The sequence below is a fragment of the Corvus moneduloides genome, chromosome 20, assembly GCF_009650955.1.
Source record: "Corvus moneduloides isolate bCorMon1 chromosome 20, bCorMon1.pri, whole genome shotgun sequence".
Classification (NCBI taxonomy): Eukaryota; Metazoa; Chordata; class Aves; order Passeriformes; family Corvidae; genus Corvus; species Corvus moneduloides.
Genome location: NC_045495.1, coordinates 5,893,559 through 5,914,779, shown reverse-complemented (window position 1 = coordinate 5,914,779; position 21,221 = coordinate 5,893,559). Strand labels below are relative to the sequence as shown.

Sequence of the window (21,221 nt, the reverse complement as noted above, 5' to 3'; positions counted from 1 at the left end):
AAGGTAAATGAAGTAACTTTCCAAAGATTATACACAGCAAGTCACTTGCAGAGCCAGGAGAGGAATGTGGCAGCCAGGGCAGACTGGAGGTCACTTTTTTTACAAAACATTGGTGAGTCCCTAATCAACCCCAACACTCCAAGGTGTTGTCCATTGAGGCCAGACTTTGAATTCTCCATTTGAAAGAAGTCAGACAGGGAGGGAGTGACACCAGCAGCCCCTGCTCACAGCCTTTGGGATGTGACAGGCACTTCAGACTGCTGGAACAGGGCTTTCTTCCCAGGCTGCCAAGCCTATGGTGCCTGGAGCTCGGGGTGAGCTGGTGCTCAGCTCCCACGCTCCATCCCACTGCAGTGGTGGGACACAGCCCTGAGCTGTGTGGAACAGATCCTTGGGGTCAGACCCCCCTAAATCCAGCCTGATTACGCAGAGGGGCACAACCCCACCTGGAACAGCCCAAACCAGTCCAGGTATTACAGAAAACTGGGGATATTCAGTGTTTATCAAGCAGCTTTTCAGTTTAGGACATAAATCAACCTGACCAGCTGCCAGTCTCGAATCAATAATATTCTTGTAGATGAGTGGCTAGAGTATTAAATAAAATCCTTACATAACAGACAATCCAAGCCTGTCCATTCCTGCAGATTTACTGCTCTGCCCCCAGAGCCAGCCTTCCTGGCTCTTGGCCACAGTGCCCTGCTCCCATTCAATGCAGGGCCTCCCAGGAAGCACAGTGTGCCCACAGAGCTCTCATGCTCCCTGGATTTGCAGAACAAATGAACACACAACAAGGTTTAAAGGCAAAAATGTCATGTCAGCACAGACAGACATCTTGCAAAGCACTGCATCATTGCACACGAGTTGGAAGAGTGACTGGAACCTGCAGGGAAAAAAGCATCAGATTCCAGCTCTCGGGATGCACAGCTCTGCACCCAGCACTCTGCTGTCCCAGAAGTTTTGTTTCTCCCCCATCAGTGACTGGTATGGCTACTGTGGAGCTGGAGAGCCCAAATAGTTTTGTAAAGTGGACTTGGTCACCATTTTATACAAAAAGAAAATTGGGCAGAGAAGAACAAGATCTGCCCAGGGTGGCAAACAGGGGCACAACCTGTTCCCCAGAAAACAGCTCTCCCTAAGTTCTAGAGCAAGTCTGCTCTGCTTATAAGCAATGCTCTTGTACCAAAGGTCCTTTTTCTCCTCTTTTTAATTGTTAACACATGCTCAGCATCTGTGCATGCATGTTACATTTAATACCAATTACAGAACTCACTATGGAGATAAAATAAGATTTACTCACTAAAGAAATCAACCTCTCAAGCAGCTGGAGTCTCACTGGTCATAGGGATAAATATCTAGCAATACTGAGGACAATTCAAATGAACAATATTAATTTGGTGTTTATGAGGTTTTACACCACACAGTCTCTATTTAAATACCTGGAATTAAAATAAAACCCCACAGTTTAAGAAATGGAAATACAGAACGATGCTTTCGTTGGAAGTTAACGCTGCTGTTGGTCTTTCTGGGTTAGTCCCACTGGGATTTTCACTCCAACAACATCCCTCTGATGAGACACCCCTCCAAAGACAAGGGGGTAGAAGAGGGGATCAACAGATGCCACTGAGTGGGTGTGACAAACTGGCTGAGATCCTGCCAGCAGCCTCTTCCAGACCTCCAGCTGCCTTTGAGGCACTCACAGGACTGAGGCAATGTCGCCGTCACAGAGCGTGCAGCCTCGGTCAGCCCAACAAAGCAGGGGAAGAAATGTATTTTAAAAACCTTAAGGAGTACCAGAAAGGGAAATTTCAAAGCAGAACAATTCAGGTATTGCTGGCCCCCAGGTGTTTTTGATCCCTGGTGAAGGGTGAAGAGCTCAGCCCTTCTTCAAAGGCACAGTGGGATGTGTCTCACCTCTTCCCCACACACAGAAATCAGGCCTGTGGGATCTGCAGTTTGAGACTGATTTTGGCACAGCACAGATGCGGTTTAATATTAGCCTGAGGTCCAAATGCCAATCCTCTTGGCAAGCCCTGCAGCCCAGGACACTTCCCAGCAATTTGGGTAATACCAGGTTAGGGTTAACCCAGCTTGAGACTTGTTCAACACGTGCCCACAGCAACAAACAAGCACAGAGATCCCATTCACTCACTAATTAAGCTTATTATCCTAGAATAATTTAGGTTGGAAAAGACCTCCACACCATCACCAGCACTGCCAAGGCCACCACTAAACCACGTCCCCAAGTGCCCCTTCTACACGATTTTTAAGTGACCCCACCACTGCCCTGGACAGCCCATTCCAGTGCTTGAAAACCCTTCTGGTGAAGACAGATTTCCTAATATTCAATTGAAACCTCCCCTGGCACAAGCACAGGCCACTTCCTCTGATCCTGTCACTTGTTACGTGAGAAAAGAGACTGACCAAGGGAAGGAAAAGCTGGAGCTTTGATGCAACAGCACTCCAATCAAAAGCATCCACCTTCAAAAACCACACCAGGATTCAGAATTTGTTTTTAGTGCTTCCCCATCTACTCAGCTGAGAGAGCGCTGGCCATGCAGCCCCAGGCACAGCTACTCCCCATCCAGACAGGATCATTTTGTCAGCTCACACTCCATAACTCCACGGATGTACTTAAGGCTTGAGAAAAATACTAAGTAAAAGCCAGGTACCATTTCAACTAACAGCTCCACTGTCAAAGCAGGTCACTAAATTAAGCCCATTAATGCCAGCTGCGAGACAGCTCTTCTCCCAAAACCAAGTTTTAGTTCTGCTGTGTCCATTTATTTGTGTGACACTAATGAGAAACAAAGGGTTACTGTGAGAGGACTGGAAGGCAGCACAGAGGAATTTAAGTGCAAACCATCCTGTGGCACCACAGGCAGCACCACCTTCTGCAATGCCTTAATTCCCAATCCCAGGTTTTTAGAGGCATGTGTTGCAGTGCAGGGAAAGGCTGCACAGGTCACTGCTCTGGGCTCACTGCCTGCTTTCCCAGCAAGTCCAGCTTGACCATTTTGCCAATCCCCAGTAAAAGCAATGTCCCTGCTAACCAAACAAACCTCTGGTTAGAGAGTGCAGAGCCTACAGCACCTCTGACCTCTGTGTCAGTGCCATTAAGGGTTAGATTGTTTCCAGCTCATTAGCCCATGAAGCACTGGAGCTGGAAATGGGTTTAACATTTGCTTTAATAATTTTATGGCAGCTTAAAAAAATATATATTTGATAGATAAGGATTTGTTGAATTGGGGTTCATCCAGCTGCCTCCCACCTCTGTTATTCAGAGCTTGACTCAGAACTCTAAGTGCACCTAAACCAGGCAGAGATAACCCAGCCCAACTACCACAAGCCAAACCTCAAGCAAGACAAATCCACTGCAGGTCTGAAAAACACCCAGCTATGTCCACTGGCGCAGTCTTATTTGATTTATGTTGTGCAAATACACCTAGGAGTGCTTCTCACCCCTGTGGGGAAGCCAGCAGGGAGCTGGGGATCTGTGTGCTGTGCTCCTTGCCTTGGGAACAGTTCCCAGGATGATCCTTACAGTCACCACTCCTGACTGCTTGGCTGCCACCAGCCTAAAAACCACAGCACTGACCTCTCTGCCCTGCTGCTGGCTGCTTGCTAAGTGATGTTCTCACTGCAGCTCCTGCCCAGCTCACTCCCCAGAGCAGAAGGGAGGTGTGACTGCTCCCACTGGAGCCTGACCCTGTTAGTGCCAGGGCAGGTGCCTTGTGAGCAGCGCTGGCACAGGGAGGACTGCACAGGGAGCTCCCTCTTGACCTCACTGCAATTAAAATGTCACCGATATTAAACCATGACATGCTCTGGAGAATACACAAATGGGAAGGCACAGGATTACAGCCTGAGAGCTTTAGCACTGAAATTCAGGAGGGCTGGGAATTGGGTGGAATAAATGCCTCCTTGAAAGGGAACCTGATTTAAATAGAAAGCAGTGAAAGACTTTTACATCCTTAAAACAACTTTTTGGTTTTCTTCTGCAGACAGAAAAAGCACAGAACAAATATATCCACTGACCATGGGGATTCTACAGCATGCAGCAACGTGCATTGTAGAGCAGGAAAAGCCTGCTGAAAGTTAGTACAATAACTATGGTTAAATCCTCCTGGAGTTTCAGGACTCAGCACTGGGAGCTTGGCTCACTGAGCATTAAAAGCACAAATGATCAAGGCTTTGCAGAGATAAGCACAGCTCCAATTACCTCCATCAGCTAAAGAGGATGTGCTGCTTACCAAGCTGTCCAGCCCTCCTCCCAGCAGGTCCACAGCACCCATCTGCATGGAGGACACTTGGGGCACATTCACGGGGGGCCCCAGGTCCAGGTTGAGGAGGTCACCCAGGAGGTCACCCTGGGAGGGGATGACTTGTGGCTGCTCCAGGTTTGTGGTGGTCGTGGTGCCCACGGGGCTGTCACCAGCATCAGTGCTGTGGGGGGAGAACAAGAAGCAGAAAGGACAAATATCAGACACCTTTGGTCTCCAGTTCCAGGTTCCCAGCATGGGCAAACACAGCAAGAGGTGGCTCAGCAGCAGAGGCCAGGCAAAAGGTGGTCCCAGCAGCTGATGTGGCCACTGTCCTGCACCAGGCAGGGTTATGGCACGTGGCTCTTCACCACTTTGAGCACAAAGGTTTTCCTTGCTTTGTACATGGTTTTCAGCCCAGCAAAGGGAATCTTGCAAGGGGTGAATCCTACCCACCTTGAGAATCACAGACCCCCTCTGAAACAGAGAGCCATGGGTACTACGTGGGCTGCAGAACTGAAAATAAGCAGTTCCTACCTCAGAATAAACCTACAGAGATGATTTTCAACCCACTGGGCCTCAGAATGACATGGAAACACAGGGAAAAATAGATAATCCAGATTTTCTCAGAGATCTAACACTGATAAAACCCTTGAGCCCTTACCCTAACCAGTGCAAACTCCACCACTTCCCTCAGATCTAGATTAATCACCTTCTCCTGACCAGCAACAAGGTCCATCCATCTTTTCTAATTGAAAAACTCAATCTAAAATTGATTCCTCCCTTCTACCAATAATTTCCTTTCCTCTGAGTTAGCAGGCATGCTAATTACTAGTCTAGAAACACTCATTATACAGCTTCCAGAATTTATCATCATATGCAGTCTGGCTACCTTTTATATCTTTTATATTCATTTGTCAGTGAATTGGGTAACAAGGAGAGGGTAAAAAAAAATAACTGTAACTCCTGGAGAACTCACTACAATGTATTTATTCTTTAAATCCAGAGATGCTCATATTTTAGATAATTAAAACCCATTTTATACCCTGTTTCCAGAATGATTTCTAGCTCATGTTATTGCAGCCAGCAGGTAACTGCACACAATTGCTGTGGGAATTAGTGTTCTGACAAGGTGTTTAACACCAGGGCTGTTCTGCAAGCACTGCAGCTCCTGATTCTGAGTAGCCAAAATTCTCTTATCCTTATTCAGCTATTGAAGGGAAAGATTCAGCCACAGAGTATAAGCTGCTCCCAATTCCAGTGCCAGGAGGAAAAGATAGAGCATAAGGAGTGCAGAATGAATTAGTTACCAGGCAGCAGCAGGAAGGGTTGAAAGCTTCTTTGCATTAAAAGCTTCAGAGCCCCAATAGCACTAATATTAGCTGTCCTTTCTGCTGCTGCCTTCAGCAGGGAGAGTGCTGAGTGTGCTGAACTGCTCCCTGAAGCATTCCTGAGGAGAGGTGGTGACTGTGATCTACTCCCACCCCCAGCCTGGGAACAGGAACAGCCTCTCCAAGAGAGGCACAGCACAAACCACTTGGTTCCTTCCCAGGATATAATCCCTCTAACACTCCACCCCTTCAACACTTACTCATCCCTCTCCTGATGGAGACACAGAAATCCCTCTGTGTCTTGTGTAACAACTGCTGCTGCCCCAAAGCCCAACAAGAAACTAGGAGAGGACAAAGCTAAGTGGGTTTGCTTTAAAAAAGCAAAACCCCAAAGCTTCCATTTGTGGAGAATGGGTCTCTTTAAAGAGATTTCTATAAACAACTTTGCATTTTCTTTGAAAGAAAAGAAATTAATAAAGAATATGTGGGTTAAAAAGGGCAAAAAGACTTGATACAAGATTTCCCCCTTACAGTCCTGGGTTTGGCCGTGTGAATTGGAGATTTGGCCCTATGAGTTCAGCCCCCAGCAGTTCCCAGATGTTGGAGTCACAAGGGATGCACAGCCTGAACCAGAACCAAAAATTTCCTGTAGCTGCCTGTGAAATAGGGAAATAGAGACTCCTGCCCAAGTCTAACCAGACTTGCTTCTCCCAGGAGCCCTGTTAACATCTCCCCAAATTTCCCAGCTGAATTATGGCCGAGCAGGAGTGGTGGGAGCCACCACAGGAGGAAACACTGCCAAGCAATCACATTTCTCCCCCACCCTTGGGATACATCTGCAGCTCTGTGACACTTGGGCTCACTGAAGAGGCAGGAATATTTCACCATCTGTGAGCTGTTCAATGGGTCTGCCCATCAGCTGAGAGCTGCAAGAAAGCCGTCCTACAGCGCTTTGAACGAAAAAGAAATTAATCAAAACGCCATGGAAGCGTGCTCTGCCAACCAAAATTCCTCCTAGGTTTATACCCAGGGAAGCACCTCTCAAGGCAACGCTGTCCTCACCCTCTTAAACCACATTCACTGTGGACATCTCCCCATTCCCATCTTACAGTGCCATCAGTCTCTACCACATGAGTCAGCCACCAGAATGGTCACTGGAGTGCAGGAGTTGTACAGAAAATCACCTCACCTCAACTGTTTGGACTCATCTTTCACTGGACACCTTTAACTTGCCTTAAACTGATGCAGAAAACCCCAATAATGGGGCATCTTGAGGTGAGCTCACATCAGAGAAGCCTGGTGTGCCATTAAATTAACCCCAGGCATTTTTTAATTTTACCACTACATCAGCATGATCAGTGTGCAGCACGCTCTGCTGAGCGCCCCTCAGACCTTCCCACAGCTTCCCACTGCTGATTGAGGCCTGGAGGTTTGTTTTCTGGGTTTTTTTGAAGCAGTGGTTCTGCCCAAGTCAGAAAATATTTAAGGTCAGCAGACTGAGCATGAGCAACGAGAGCCAAGCACATACACAGTACACGCAAGAAGATAATAAACTGCTCCTTCAAAAAGCTGAATTCTCTGAGCTAAATCCCCTAAAATGCTATTTTCTGTAGTGACTTGGAACAACAGTGTACAGTGAAGCTGGTAAAACCAAAAGCCAAAGCTACCCCGGCTCATTTTGAGACAAATCTTTGATTAGGAGAGGTAGGGAAGTGGCCACTGCTTTTCCTGTCCAACTGGTAGATTTGTGCTTGCTGATTCTGGGTCAGTGCAGCCAGACTTGATTTCATAGGCAGGGAGAAAACAACTCTGCTTCCCAAAGCCAGCCACCACAGAAATAGCTTTAGCTGCTAAGAATAGCAGAGAAGTGGTGTCAGAAAATAGCAAAGAAGCAGCATCGCACACTGATTTATCAGTGCAACAGCAAAAAATAGCACTCCAAATGTCACTTTGGGAATATTATTAAGAGGTAAGCCTGGCTGCTCTGCCTCTTGCTGCAAAATGCACTCATTTTTGTAATTAATACCATTAGGGAAAATAGCAACTGCTCACCTGAATGAGGGGCCACAGGAACAGGCCCAACAGCAACACGGCCCCAGCTGGGGCAAAGGCACTGCCTGCTCTTGCAGAACTAACCTGCTGCCAGAACTGTGATCCCAGGGAGGCATCAAGGCACCAGGCAACGAGCCAAAGCATTTCCCCCACCTCCCAAATGTCAGGCAGACCATCTCCAGTCTAACCCTTTTCTTTTAAGCCCTAACACTGATGGGGCTTAGATGGCTTTTACACTCCCCTTGCTTTACAGGCACCAAGTGAGAAAAGGAGTGTCACCAATCCTTCTCCATGTCACGTTGCAGCAGTGAAGGATCCCTGTACTTGCCTGTTCCAGGAAAGTGATACTGCATTCCAGGAGACAGGCTCATAAAGCTGTGCTGTTGCTGAAGCAAAGCTCCTACCAAATCATCTTCTGAAAGATGCCTGTTCTCACTCTAGTCCTCCTTGCAGCACTCACCCAAAGCTGCTGCTTTTCTACTCAAACTCATGACAAGAGCACTTACAACCAATGTCTTCTCAAAAAACATCCCAGCTTCTCCTCACACAGGAACTTTGATACTTCCTGTGCCTTTGTGACCCAGGAATTCAGAAGCTCCATACCCAGGATTACATTCTGCATGAAACTGCCCCTTGAATGACCTGCAAACTATCAATAAAATCCCACTAGGGTGTTCTAGAAGATTTGTGCTTTTTTTGGACTGTTTTCTAGAAAGAAACAACCAACCCTGCCCATGATCCCCAGGGCTGCCTGAGCTCACCTCCCATGGTGGATTGGCAGGTGCTTGCGGTGGATCCCATGGCTCCCCTCCACGAAAGCGTTGGGTGGTTTGTGATACACAGAAGCCAGAGACCCAATGTGGCAGATCAGCTCATCCAGCAGGGTTGGCTCAATCAGATCAGTCTCCTCAGAAATCAGTGGCTTTTCTGAGAGCACCACTTCCTTCGCAGTCACTGGATCCGTGGAAAGAAGGCGCCAGTAGATGTAGCCACGATCCCGCAGGTCTGGGTTGTCAGAATCCTGAGACAAAGCAATGCATCACTCACAGGGCTGAAGTGAACTAATGCCTGTAATCATTTTATTCTTCCAGCAGTGATTCTGCTGGATTAAAAAACCCCAACCAGCCAGCAGCCACAGCCACCAATCTCCAAATGATGTTACAAACTGCTTGTTGAGGTGAACATCTTAAAATTAAAAACGCAAACCAAAAGTATTAATGCCTGACTTCCTGCTCAGCTGGTAAGGGAGCAAAAAGCCCAGGATTTATATCCCCCAAACCACAGAGCTACCAACTGCTTTCCAAACTTTCCTGCCACTAAGTGTTAGGAGAAATCCAGGAGAAAAGAACATGAGTGGCAATGACTGTTGCATACTAAGAGCAGACACACAATACTGCAGAATGATCCAAGATCCCTGGAAATATGACTTACCCAAGGGCACTGCTGGACAGAAAAGATGCTGCAGAGCCACATCTTAACAAGCCATATTCTTTAGAGCAAAAGAAATCTTATTTATCCTGCCTTTTAGTTATCTAATGAAGTATGGAGAGATGCTAATGATACACACTTAGGATACTTCATCAGTTCTCCAGCTGTCAATAAGACCCTTGTTTTACTGCAGATACTTTTGCCTCTGCATGAAGTGCTAATTATTTCTCTCCTCTTTGAGCAGCTCTGCTCAGAGCAGCAAAGTGAGTGGGGATGGTTTGCTGATAATGTTCTAGGGAGAGGGAGGTGCTGTGGTTTTATGTTGTAGTGAACTGTTCACGGAAACAAGAGCTCAGATTTTTAATCCTCACATCGGCAGAATAACAGGATAAATGTTCCTGAGGGTTTTTTTTTCCCTATAAAATTCCAGCAAAATACTGTACACCTCACCAGCCTTCCTCTTGGCATTTCTTTTTGTCTTCTGTGCTCTCATTGTTGCTGCTGACCTGTTAGAACCTGCATCTGCCATCTGCCTCAAGACATTCTCAAACCTCTTCTTGGAATGAGACTGAGCTGAGCTCATTTTGCTTGTAAGGACCTAAATAAATCTCTCTGTTGTCTCCCACATTGTCTCTGCAGAACTGGTTTTGTTTGATGGTAGAATCATGGACTCTTTATGCCCTTCTTCCCTTAACAATCCCTCCCAGACTCTGCACTCAGGATCAGGTAGGGTTTCTGCAAGGACACACATGAAAGACCACATTCTCCTACTTGCACCTACAGATTCAAGGCTGTCTTCTTCTTCCCACAGCCAAAAAAACCACACTGGAAACTGAAACGAGGGTCAAATCTTTCCCAATTTCTCTCCCAATTCTCCCCTCTCCAGGGTCTCTCTCTGAGCACCCCTGGCTAGCTCAGCTCCCCACCCATGACTGCCCCACAAGAGCAATGCACAGGTCTGAGACCTCAATTCCTGTGTTTCTTCCATCCTCAGCTACTCCACTGTTATTTTTACGAGTGTTGCCTGGATGAAGCTGGCTCCTGCTACAACCACACCTGCAGTCTGCTGTGCAGACAAACCCTGAGACATTCCAAGTGCAACGATACCTAAGCTGGGGAAAGAAACACACGTGTAATTACTCTCCCACTCAAGTGAAAAACACCATCTCTACCTAGAAATCAGACCTCAAAGTTTAAGGGTTTTCAGTGTTTTACAGCCAGTTATCCCACATTGACTTATTATTCATATAAAATACAAAAAGCCAGACTGAATCAACATTTGTGACAAACAGAGGGGAAAAAAAAATCAGACGCCTGCTATATTCTGAGGGTGCCATCAAATGTTTTGTGACTCAGCACAGTGGGTTTTAACACTTAGTACCTTTCTTCTGTTGGCTCAGACAAATGACACAGCGTGCCCTTGGCCCACTCCTCTCTGAAGAGCAGCTCAGATCCTGCCTAATAGCAGGTTTTGAAGCAAGAAAAGCAGGTCATGGGTTTGTTGCTGCTGATCAATGCAAATCCCCAAAGGAATGAATAAAAGGTTTAAGTGCAGTAAGTCCACAGCCACGATTTCTTGCAGCAGAGGATCAAAAAGGCCAGCTGATGATTGACTCCGGGTTTTCTACTCAGAAACAATCACATTCAGCTGGCAGACTATTGTTATCTCTTGACACAGCAGATCTGGAGAGGAGCCGCTTTTTTTGGGCACTTTACCCCAGTCATTGCAGCCAAGGAGTGTGGGAAGCTCAGCTGAGATCTTACCACCCCTGCCACCAGGACATCTCCACTTCTGTCTTCTAGAACCACAGCAGTTGTGTCTGCCAGCTCCAGCCCAGCCTTGCCTGCAGTGATCTGAGCTCATAACTCAGCACCTCATGCATAATGAATCCCTGATCTTAACCCACTGCTACAGCCTCCAGCAAAGCTGCCACCATGGTTGACAGCATCCAAGTACAAAGGAAAAACCCCAAACTTCAGTTCTTTCCTTCTCATAGCACTGCTTAAACTTTGCTGTTCACAGAACAAAGTCTTTGCCAGGCTCCTTCCCTCTGTTATAGCTCCAGATGTTTAAACTGCAAGCCACCTTCAAGGAGAAAGAATTTTGGTTTCTTGATAATTCTACACTGTCCCTAACTTTCCATTTAGTGAATGAATGGGGATGGAATTCAGACAAAGCAAGAGCTAAGAAGGAGAAAGCAGATTCCAGATAGTAACAGGCACAGAGCAGCTTTTAAATAGAGTCTCTCTGGGAGAGAAGGGAACACCCTTGAATCCGACCTACTGCAAAGCTGACTGGCCTGGCAGATGGGAGCCATCACCCAGCAGGCCAGCACAGTCTGCAGGGCTCTGGGTCATTGGATACCTGGCCTTACCTGTGTGGCCAGGCTGAGGACCTGCTGGACCAGCTCCTGTGTCTCAGAAGGCTTCTTCAAGAACAGCTTCACTATGGCAGTCAGGAGGGTGAGCTGCACCTAAGAGAGAGAGGCGCAGGAGAGATTAAAAACTCATCCATACTTCAGCAACATCTCCCAAATCTCCATGTCTTTTACTGATATAAAGCATAAGACCTCAGTTTCCTCACAGCATGACCCTATTCTTTGCCATAATGAGGATAATGAGACTCAGAGTCTTGCCTGTTGCAAAACACTTTCGCAGACAAGTCCCTGAGCAGCACGCTGAGGTTTGTGTTGATGCCACATATATTTTTTGTCTTTTCTTTTAGACCCCTGTTATACCTTTTACAACTTCTGTATTCCTAGTGCTTTTTGCCTACATTCTTGGCCTTGTTTGTTCAGCTCGGAGACTCAACATTTTGGAAGCTTCGTAGGTAGGGATCAGTGTGCCCCAGAGCCCAAGGTCCTCTCCAGAACACATTCTGTAAACTAAGATAGAACCATCCAGGAGAAGGTTCCTTGGAGAGGGGAGCTCATTCCAGCCTCTCATTGGGGAATCTTTGATAGATCTGCTGATTAGTAACACCTATAATGATATACCAGATCTTTTGGGGGGGCATTGTGGGGTGCATTTCAGTGCATTTGACCTGGACGTGTGCACCTAAGGATCCTTAAAACAAATACCAAGGTAAAATCCCTTTTTCTCTTCTAACCATGTCTGACCCTTGATTTTAAGACCAGCAAAAGGCATCAGTGTCATATTGTGATGCACTCTACCACTATTCCTCTAAGTCCTGGTCCCCAGTACAGCCATTCCCCCAAGAAATATGAAACATCTGAACACCTTTCAGTTCTGTCCTGTCCTTCCAAAAAGGGAAGTTTTGGAGACACGGACAATAAAGCAAAACTGCAGATTCCCAAGAGTTTTATTTCAGCCCAATATTGAAGCTTTCACTGACAGGTATTGTCCGACCACTGCAATAACATTTACTGTCCATCCCATAAACACACTGCACGAAACACTACAGATAAGATGCACACTGCAACTTTACCTGAGTACTTTCATCATGGAAACCCTCCAGGAAACTCTCCAGCAGCTCATCTGCATTGTCAATTCTTTCAGCATATTCGCCCACTATCCAGATCATGGCAGCTCTGGCATCTGGCTCATCCAGGGAATCCAGGTTCTCACACAGAGTGGCAATGATGCTTTCATACCTGGTTTATCAAAGTCCAGGTGGATTACTGGGGTGAACTGGACTTGTTTTATTCCATTCCTGCCCACATCATTCTGCAGAGAATCCTGCACTGAATTCATGTTTTGTATTTCTACACAACAAGCAGCATTTTCACTCAACTACAGAAGATATTCCCAGGCTTTTTTTTTCCCCCCAAGCTGAGCACTGAGATCTCACAGGGTCTTTGCAGTTTAATTCATCAGCAAGACCACCTAGATGTGGAGTTTAAGATAAAGCTGCCTCCCTTTCTGTTTGCTAATGGGAATGTTTGATCCAACAGTTCAGACCATGAGTCTGACTCAGATCCTGCAGCCTCGCTGGAGGCTTCAGCCTGGTAACCCTGAACTGGGTATTACACTCCCTCCAAGGCTTCTCTGTAAACCAGACAATATCCCATGGTAATTTAGCTTCCCCTAATTCCATGTGTGGGTATCTCTGTCACAAGCAGGGAATTTCTGAGACTGACAGCAGGAATTGCCAGGGAGGCCTGCAGACATCCCATATTATTTTTTAGGTGATCATGAAGTCTCTGTTGAAAAACATTGCTGCAGTTCTGTGGCTGATAAGACAAAACCTTACTGCAGAACCAGCACAAGAGAAGCTGAGTTCTGCCCAGGCCAGAGGGAACACCTGGTGGGAAAAGCCTGCAGTGTTTTGTTCAGCACAACCTGACTGGGATCTCGGACCACGGGAGCCATGAACTTTCACAGCCTTGTGTGAGGAGACTTCTACACTTCATAGATTTCCAGAGGAGATTAGCAAAACCAGAACAGCCTGATGCTGTAAACTTTGTCATATTTTCCTTCTGGCATCCTCTGCAAGAGCTTTACTGGCTTCTGATCCAGGCTTCAGTATGGAGTGGTGGCAAAGGAAAACCTTTCAATTCAAACTAATAATGAGCCAGGCTGACACCTCATCCAGAGCCAACACCTGAATCCTACCAAACTAGGAGTGGGATCACTGCTTCTGCCTTTACTTCAGAGCCCTGGTAGGCTGAGTTCTGCTCTGTTCTGATGATGGCAGACAAGTGCTTCCAAAACAATCTGAGGCTACTCCCACGTACTTGTTGGGGTACTTGCGGAAGATGTCTCTGATGACCACGATGGCCTCCTGCACCACGTAGTTGACCTTGGTCTGGATGAGGTCCAGCAGTGTGCTCACACAGCGCTCTGCAGATTGCTAGAGAGAGCAGAAAAACACAATTTAAAAAGCTGAAGAAACGCTCCTGATCCCACAGCACACACTGAGGAACAAGGCACATGTATGAGAAAAGGCCCAGAGGAGGAAAACAAGAGGACAAGAGCTACCAACCCTGTCCAGAAAAGAACTACAGGTTAACAAAAGGTTGTTTGTTACACTGGGGACACCAGCTGGCTCCTGTAGAAAGTAAGAGAAGCAACTGTGCCAGTAGATAGCTGGGTCACCACACGAGAGACCTTGAGAACATCGCCTACACTGCTATTTGTATCACCCTGGGGCTGATACAGGCCACTAAATGAGCTCTCTGGGGCTTCCCATGAATCAGAAGCAATTCCCAGACAATCAGAGCTGGGAGAATTTTGATAGGGACTGCTGGAAGGTTTCTAGCAAAGCCAGAAGGCAGGAGAGAACAGTGTTGTCAAAACCAGCAGCAAAAAGCAGCTCCCAGCAGCAACAGGTTCAGTATTTTTGAGGTGAGGTCATTAACAACATGTGGATATACAGCTAGAAATAGCAATTCAGCTGCTCCTAATGCAGCTTTCACATGAATTAGTTCACAATTCACAGGCACTGCAAGATAACAAGGACTGGACACTGTCATGCTCCAGGAACCCGAAGTGGCATTAGATGCAGGTAATTCAGGGAGGTCTATTCCCAAACAGCACAGCGACGCAGGACATCACAGGGGCAACCAACTTCAGCACCAGAGAGGCTCAAATAAGGGCAGTGATTTGGTTATTAGCAGAGCACACATGAAGCTTCATTACACAGCTGGTGATTAATGTGAGAAGCAGACTGCTCCCGACACTGCCAAGGCAGTCGCCTTCGGAACACTCATAAAGGATTCGGGCTGCAGACAAACACTGTAGGGCACAAACAACAGCAATGTAGGTGGATTTTTCAATTCCAGTGAATTAACAGCTCCCTCGACTTACAGAGCACTTAAAGGCTGGGCAGGAGGAGGAGGAGTGAAATGGCATTTTAGTCACAGGAATCAGTTCTTTGAGAATGGGCAAAAATCTCAAGGACAAGCCTCAAGAATTTGGGTCAGAGACTAAAACCTTCTGGTAATTTCCTGCCCTTGTGGGTATCTCACACAGGGCCTGTCAGCACAGCACTGACATGGGGATCAGCCAAGGGAGGAGACACCACAAACCAGCACTTGCTCTGTCTGCAAAGTGGCAGTAAGTCATAAGACTGTCCCCTGAAATTCACACCAAACAGAACAAAAATCCAATACAACTGGTGTCAGAGTGAAGAGAGGCATCACATAAAAGTGTGTGATTGGTGTAATATTCTTTTATGACACCTCTCCCTCCTTAGCTTTATGGGTACTATGGCACTACAGGGGCAGTGAATGGCAACCTGACCGTGTCCTGCTCTGATCCCTTCTGCTCCAGAAGGGATTTGAAGTCTGTGACCTGGAAGACACTTCCACTTCATGGGGACTGACCACAGACCTGGCTCCACACAGTTTGACTTTGGTCACAGTGGGAGCCCTGCTCAAAGTTCTTGCAAGAGAGATGATTCAGAGCTTGAAATTTCACCTCTTCATCTCAATAACTTTCATCTGGTATTTTAATGAGTGACCTGATGGGGGTAAATCTGTCCCAAGGTCATTCTGCAGAACCTACAGCACCAGTCACTGCTGGCAACAAGCAGTGCAGCCCTGTCAGGGCCTACAACTAACAGAGCTTTAAGAGCTGCACAATTCAAGGAAAAGCAAATTAATGTTTAGGGTTTTTTTCTTTAGATACTTTGAAGCATGATTAGTATGACTTTTTTCCAGGAAAAGCACAGCATCCACTCTGAAACACACAGCAATGATTTTTAGCCGAAGAGTCCCTTGGAAAGTGAGCAGTGGTAGGCGCATGCCCAGAAGAGCAGTCCCTCTAACAAAACGGATCTCAGCTCACCCCATCCCTTGTAAACACACTGCTTTTTGAAGGTGGACATCCTTGGGGACAGCAGAGCTCTGCAAACTGATGAAAGACTGCCCCAACTCGAACAGCTTTCAAGTTGGAGTGAGGAAGGACAACCAACCAAAGTCAAAATCGCTTTGTTTGTCTGCAGAAACCAAATGAAAGCCCACAAGATTACTGAAGTAGCACATATCATGCTCAGCCATAAGCCTCAATGATTTCTAAGAACCAGGCTGCTGCCAGAGTCTCTTGGAAACGAGACAAATATCCCCTTAAAGATGGCTCCTTCTGCTTCTCCTTTGCTCCAGAGGAATCTCTATTCTTACTGCATCCACTTCATTTCCTTTTCCCACAGGAGTGGTGTCTGTTTTCCTTACAATCAAAGCATGGCATGATGGTTTCCTGTAATGCTGTCACTGGGGCAAACCAATTCACAAGGCAGGCAAGTGTAGCTACACCAGAGTTTGCTGTAGATAAACCCAAGCCAACTCTGAGCTCAGCTATCAATAACCCAGCCCTGCCCTGCAACATCATGATGTTCTGACATCCCCCAAAACAACGTGACTGCTCAAGCCTGGGCAACATCTTGCTACTTCAGTGTGGGGACTGGTTCCATATTCCAAACCAGCAAAATGAGCAAAGGTAACACGTTTGCTCTGTGGTGCACCTCTCAGCAGACAAATTTATTTCCTGTCTCACTCCCCTAGGAGTGACAATTAGACAAAAGATAGGATCCTTGAAGGCAGGGCTGAGGTGCTCTGTGAATCCTCATTCATCAACAGCTCCCACTGGCTGTGTCCTGCGTCAAAAAGGAGATTTCTGAGCCTTGGGAATGTGGACAGTGCTGGCTGTGAGGATGCTCTTTCATTAGTCATAACTCACAGTGCAAACAGCCTCTAGTAAACACAGATGCACTGGGGACAGGGCTTAACCTAGGGATGGGGACACTGCAATCAGTTGTTCTGTATTTTCCCTCTTTAAATCTGCTTCTTGTCAGAGCAGGAAACAGACCTCACCCTTAGCAGCAGCATCTTCAATGGAGCAGTGCTAAAAACCAAGAATAAAATTACTTATGGAGAGGCACAATTACACTTAGAGGGTCACTGGGGCATTACTGTTAGTCCTTTGCTTATCAAATATGATTGTTGTGGTATTGGGGATGGGGAAAAGTGTGGGTGATGAGGGCAGGAAAGAGTAAAAACTTCTAAAACACCTTGATGCTGCAGGAATACACCACCCTCCATTCCATGTGGAACTAGGACAGACACATGGCCAAATCCTAGAGACAAAGTCCCTGCTGAGACCTAAAACAAATTCCCACCCCCCCAGCACAGCACTGCTACAAAAAGGGCTGTCACCAGCTCCTTTTAAACTTCTCTGTAGCCCTTTTCCATGCTCAGGGGGGTTTCCTACTGTCACTGTTGTGGCTCCATGCAGATAGGCTCCTGCCTGGATGCAGCAAGGAAGGAGTGCTCTGGTAGTTTGAGCTGCAGACATGAAACAGAAGCAGCAACCCCTGTTCTGTGGGGCCACACTTCAAAGAAAGCCCCTGGCAGTGACAAACCTTTGAGAGCTGAAGGAAGGGAGAGAGAGCTGCACAAAAGGGCAGTTGATTCTCTCCAGAGGACAGAAGTTGGTGTCCTCTGTGCACAGGCTTTCCAGTAGTTTAGCTGAAACAAGAGAATCCTGTGCACTGACACCACACTAAGCCAGGCATGATTAGGTTATTACTTAAATCTGCTGTCAGGCAATGCTCATGGGAACACACTTGAGCAAAAGCTAAATGAGCTCAGCTGAAATTAGAGCACTTTATGTGACATTTTGCACTCAGTCATCAGTTTACTGCAAAGTACCAACACCACAGCATAAATCTTCCCTCTCTTCACAGGATTTCTGAGCTCCTGACAGGCATTTCAGATTCACTTACAGCGAAACTAACAGAGATATCACTAAAAAAACAATATTCTATTATGAGCACTTAGGTGGACGTTCCACCAGCAGAGGACATTTCAGACTTGTTTTGGGTAACTGCAGATGTTCCTGGGAACTTGTCTGCATAAGCATTGAGGCAAAAGGGAGCACACTCCAAATGAAGCCACAAGTTGTGTGGATTTACGTAAGTAGAGTCACTCTGTTTGTATAAATTGCATTTAAGTGCCCCAAATCTCTGCAATTCTCTGCCTGTGTGTTCTGTTCTGCTGAAATGGAGGGGAGGGATGACACGAAATGTTTCGTAACACTGAGTTTCTCTGTACAATCTCTTCTTCTTTCCCCTTCAAAAGGTCAGGCCACAGCTATTAAAGGAGTTGGATGGATAAGTGGTCATCGTTCCACTAAGGCCAGTGCAGTAAAATATTCCATCAAGGATGAATTATCTGCCTTGCTCTGCTGCAGAGAGGAGCACGCCATCCTCCCGTGATGTCCTCACGGCTCACACCCTGTTCAGTGGTGCTCTGCCCATAACCAGGATGCATCCAGGCCACTCGATGGCCAACACTGAAGTTCCAGCAACATGGAAATGAGGTGGCAAAGCCCATCATTGTTTCTGAATACAGAGAACCCCAGAGAACCTCCAGGATGAGATACTTGCCTCCACCTTGATGGCACAGCGGCCGATGGCTCGCACGGCCTTGCGCACAAAGTCGACGTCCACCTCGGTGGCGTATTCCTTGAGCTCTGCCAGCACCTGTGGGGACAGCACACCAATGTCAGACCCTGGGGACACTCAGAGAACAGCCCACCCTCACAGATGATGCTGCTCAGACACCAGAAGATGAGCAGGATGTTCTTTCACAGCTACCACACGCATCCAGCCAAACTCTGCCATCAGCTCACCGTCCGAAACCCACTGGTTTGGTTACACTTGGTGTGTAACCCAAAGTGGTGTGGGTTTCACTTGGTGTAGGCTGCACAAAGTCAAAAAGTGGTCTGGTCTTGATTATTTACAATTCCTCTGATTAAGAGCTGGGGAAAAATCAGTCCTGCCAAACTTAAAGTTTTCTGTTCCTTCCTACACTGAAAATGCATTTGCTGCGTGCAAAGCTCTCGGCAAGAAGCGTTTTTGATCTCTCCTTTTCTGTGCTGAGATGAACGTTTGGATCCCCAGTGAATCCAAATGGAAGATGCAGAGGAGATCTGAGGACACTCTGGAACATCTATACACAGATTAATAACAGAGTGAAGATACTTCCCCTCTTAAAAAACAAGATTTATTATTTTGTCTCGGTGTTTTTGCTAATGGAAACCGATGAAGGGCTAAACCCAGGACCTGCTGGGATCTCACAGACCTTTAACTGAAAAGCTTTGTCTTAAATCACTTAGCTTACAAACAGTTATTTCCAGAAAAGACCATATGTAATTTATATTCCCTCAAAAGCTCAATTTATTTCAGTTTCTCATGCCAAACATGACATCAGTGATTTAATTGTGATGTCACAAATAGATGGTGAGGGAGAGGGGAGCAGCACAAAGCCAGACAGTCCTTTGAAAAATCTCTCATCCAAGCAAATTGCTCAGAAGAATGACAAGATAAAGAGACCATGAAGGGCCAGACTGCAGACAGATAAATCTGCAAGGAGGAGACAGGACATGTGTGTTTGGAAGTTTTATTATTTCCTTGGATGATCTATGTTGCACAGCACTCGGAGCACCTGCCTTTAGCAGCTGATGCTTCCCAAACACTGCCCAAGGCCTGGGCTAGAACCACCCTGGTGCCTTGGGCAGGGAGATGGAGAATCTCCACAAGCAGCACAGGAGGACGTGGGTGGAAGCTGCTCTCAGGTCTCATTCCAGGACACATTCCTGATAAAGCTTGTGTTGTTTTATGAAAGCCTTCTCAGAGCCAGGAGAGATTCATTCATTCATTAGTCTGCAGATCTCAGACTGCCCTCCAGACACCACTGCCTTTTAGGTAAACAGCCCATATTATTGGAACATTATAAATTCAAATTAGTGTGGAGCCTACCAAGAGTAAAGAGAAAATTCTGAATATGTTCTCATAGAAACTGATTTTTAAAATATTTTCCATGCTCCCGGCACAAAAAGGGCATGAATTACCTTGCTCAGTTCCAAAAACAACAGGAGAGAGCTGAAGGAGCTGCTTCAAAATGTCACATTAAATGAAATTGCTCTGTGACAATTAGGATAGGACAATAATAGCACTAACCAGAGGCATTCATCATTCTGCATTAGTGTTAGGCCTCATGGCCAGGGATGCACTCGAGAACACCTCCTCCAAGGAGGGGACCTGCATTAAACCAACATCAAATACAAGCAGAATCTACACTGTAAAGCAAATCTCAATTCAGTTTAGCTTCAGCTTTGTGCTATTTCCACTCTGGAAGCGAGTTAAGCAAAAGCAGGATTTTTTTAGCTCTGGAGAGCGCCTGTGCAAGCGTTTAACAATTTTACTAACTTGAAATTCACACCTCAATAATGTTTGGCCTTTCTGAATGCCTCCCTTACAGGCACACCCCTCTCACTTGAAACAAGCCTCTCATTCCAACCTCAGCACTGGCAGTGACTCATTTGACAGGAGCCATGAGTTCTCCTCCTGGAATTGTCATCAGTGAAACAAGATCCACCTCACGGTCACGATGCAAGCCATGCCATGCTATTAACATTTAAATCATGGGGGAAACTCCAACACCTCCCATTAAACAACTGCACAGAGCACTCTACCAGGCACAGTGATGCCTAAAAGCCAGGATAACTCCAGCAGTAGCTGCAAACATCTTCACACAAGGACCAGGAGAGGGTTTTCCCCTCCCAGAGCACGGCAGAAGTGCCTCAGCTGACCTGAGCAATGTTTGCTTGGGAAGCCAGGCGTATCATGATGTCCAGTTTCTCCAGTTTGACATAGATGGGGTCGTTGTACTTCACAAAGAACACTTTGATCTCCTGCTTCAGGATTTCAGGCCTGCAGGGAACATAATGTGTCACTCAAGAGTGGTAAAAACCCCAAACTATTGTAACAAAAGGCATCTTTTCTTTAGAAATCTACCCAAATAGTCACTGAGAAACACAATGGTGTCATTTTGTCCTGGTTGACCAGGGAGGTCATGGACTCCCCATCCCTGGAAGTGTTTAAGATCAGGCTGGACAGGGCTCGGAGTAACCTGAAAGGTTACTGCAGAGGAGGTTGGAACTGGATGATCTTTAAGGTCCCTTTCAACCCAAACCATTCTCTGACTCTGATTTTATGCCTAGGATGTGCAAACACCAATTTGGAGAAAGACATTTGGATAAAAACATTGTTTAGATACAAAAATGCATAATTCAAGTCTTTCTAGGGCCACATCTCTGCTTCCTCTGTTTGAACTGCTGAACCAACCATGACAGGCAGCAAACAACATTTTCAGTGAAAGAATAACATCCTTATCTCAATGCAAAACCT

The 21,221-nt window shown here is 46.5% G+C and overlaps 1 protein-coding gene across 4 annotated transcripts in view; it reads right to left on the bottom strand.

Annotated features, from left to right (window-relative positions):
- The window catches only part of AP2B1 (adaptor related protein complex 2 subunit beta 1), a 77,809-nt gene that overhangs the window by 31,657 nt on the left and 24,931 nt on the right, over positions 1-21,221 (bottom strand). For all 4 annotated transcript variants that reach the window (XM_032129547.1, XM_032129544.1, XM_032129545.1 and 1 more), the window contains exons 8-14: positions 20,624-20,744; positions 18,417-18,512; positions 13,768-13,883; positions 12,519-12,684; positions 11,446-11,544; positions 8,404-8,663; positions 4,251-4,443 (exon numbers count right to left, since the gene is read on the bottom strand). In XM_032129547.1, the coding sequence (XP_031985438.1) occupies positions 4,251-4,443; positions 8,404-8,663; positions 11,446-11,544; positions 12,519-12,684; positions 13,768-13,883; positions 18,417-18,512; positions 20,624-20,744 (1,051 nt within the window). The remainder of the gene's footprint in view (positions 1-4,250; positions 4,444-8,403; positions 8,664-11,445; positions 11,545-12,518; positions 12,685-13,767; positions 13,884-18,416; positions 18,513-20,623; positions 20,745-21,221) is intronic.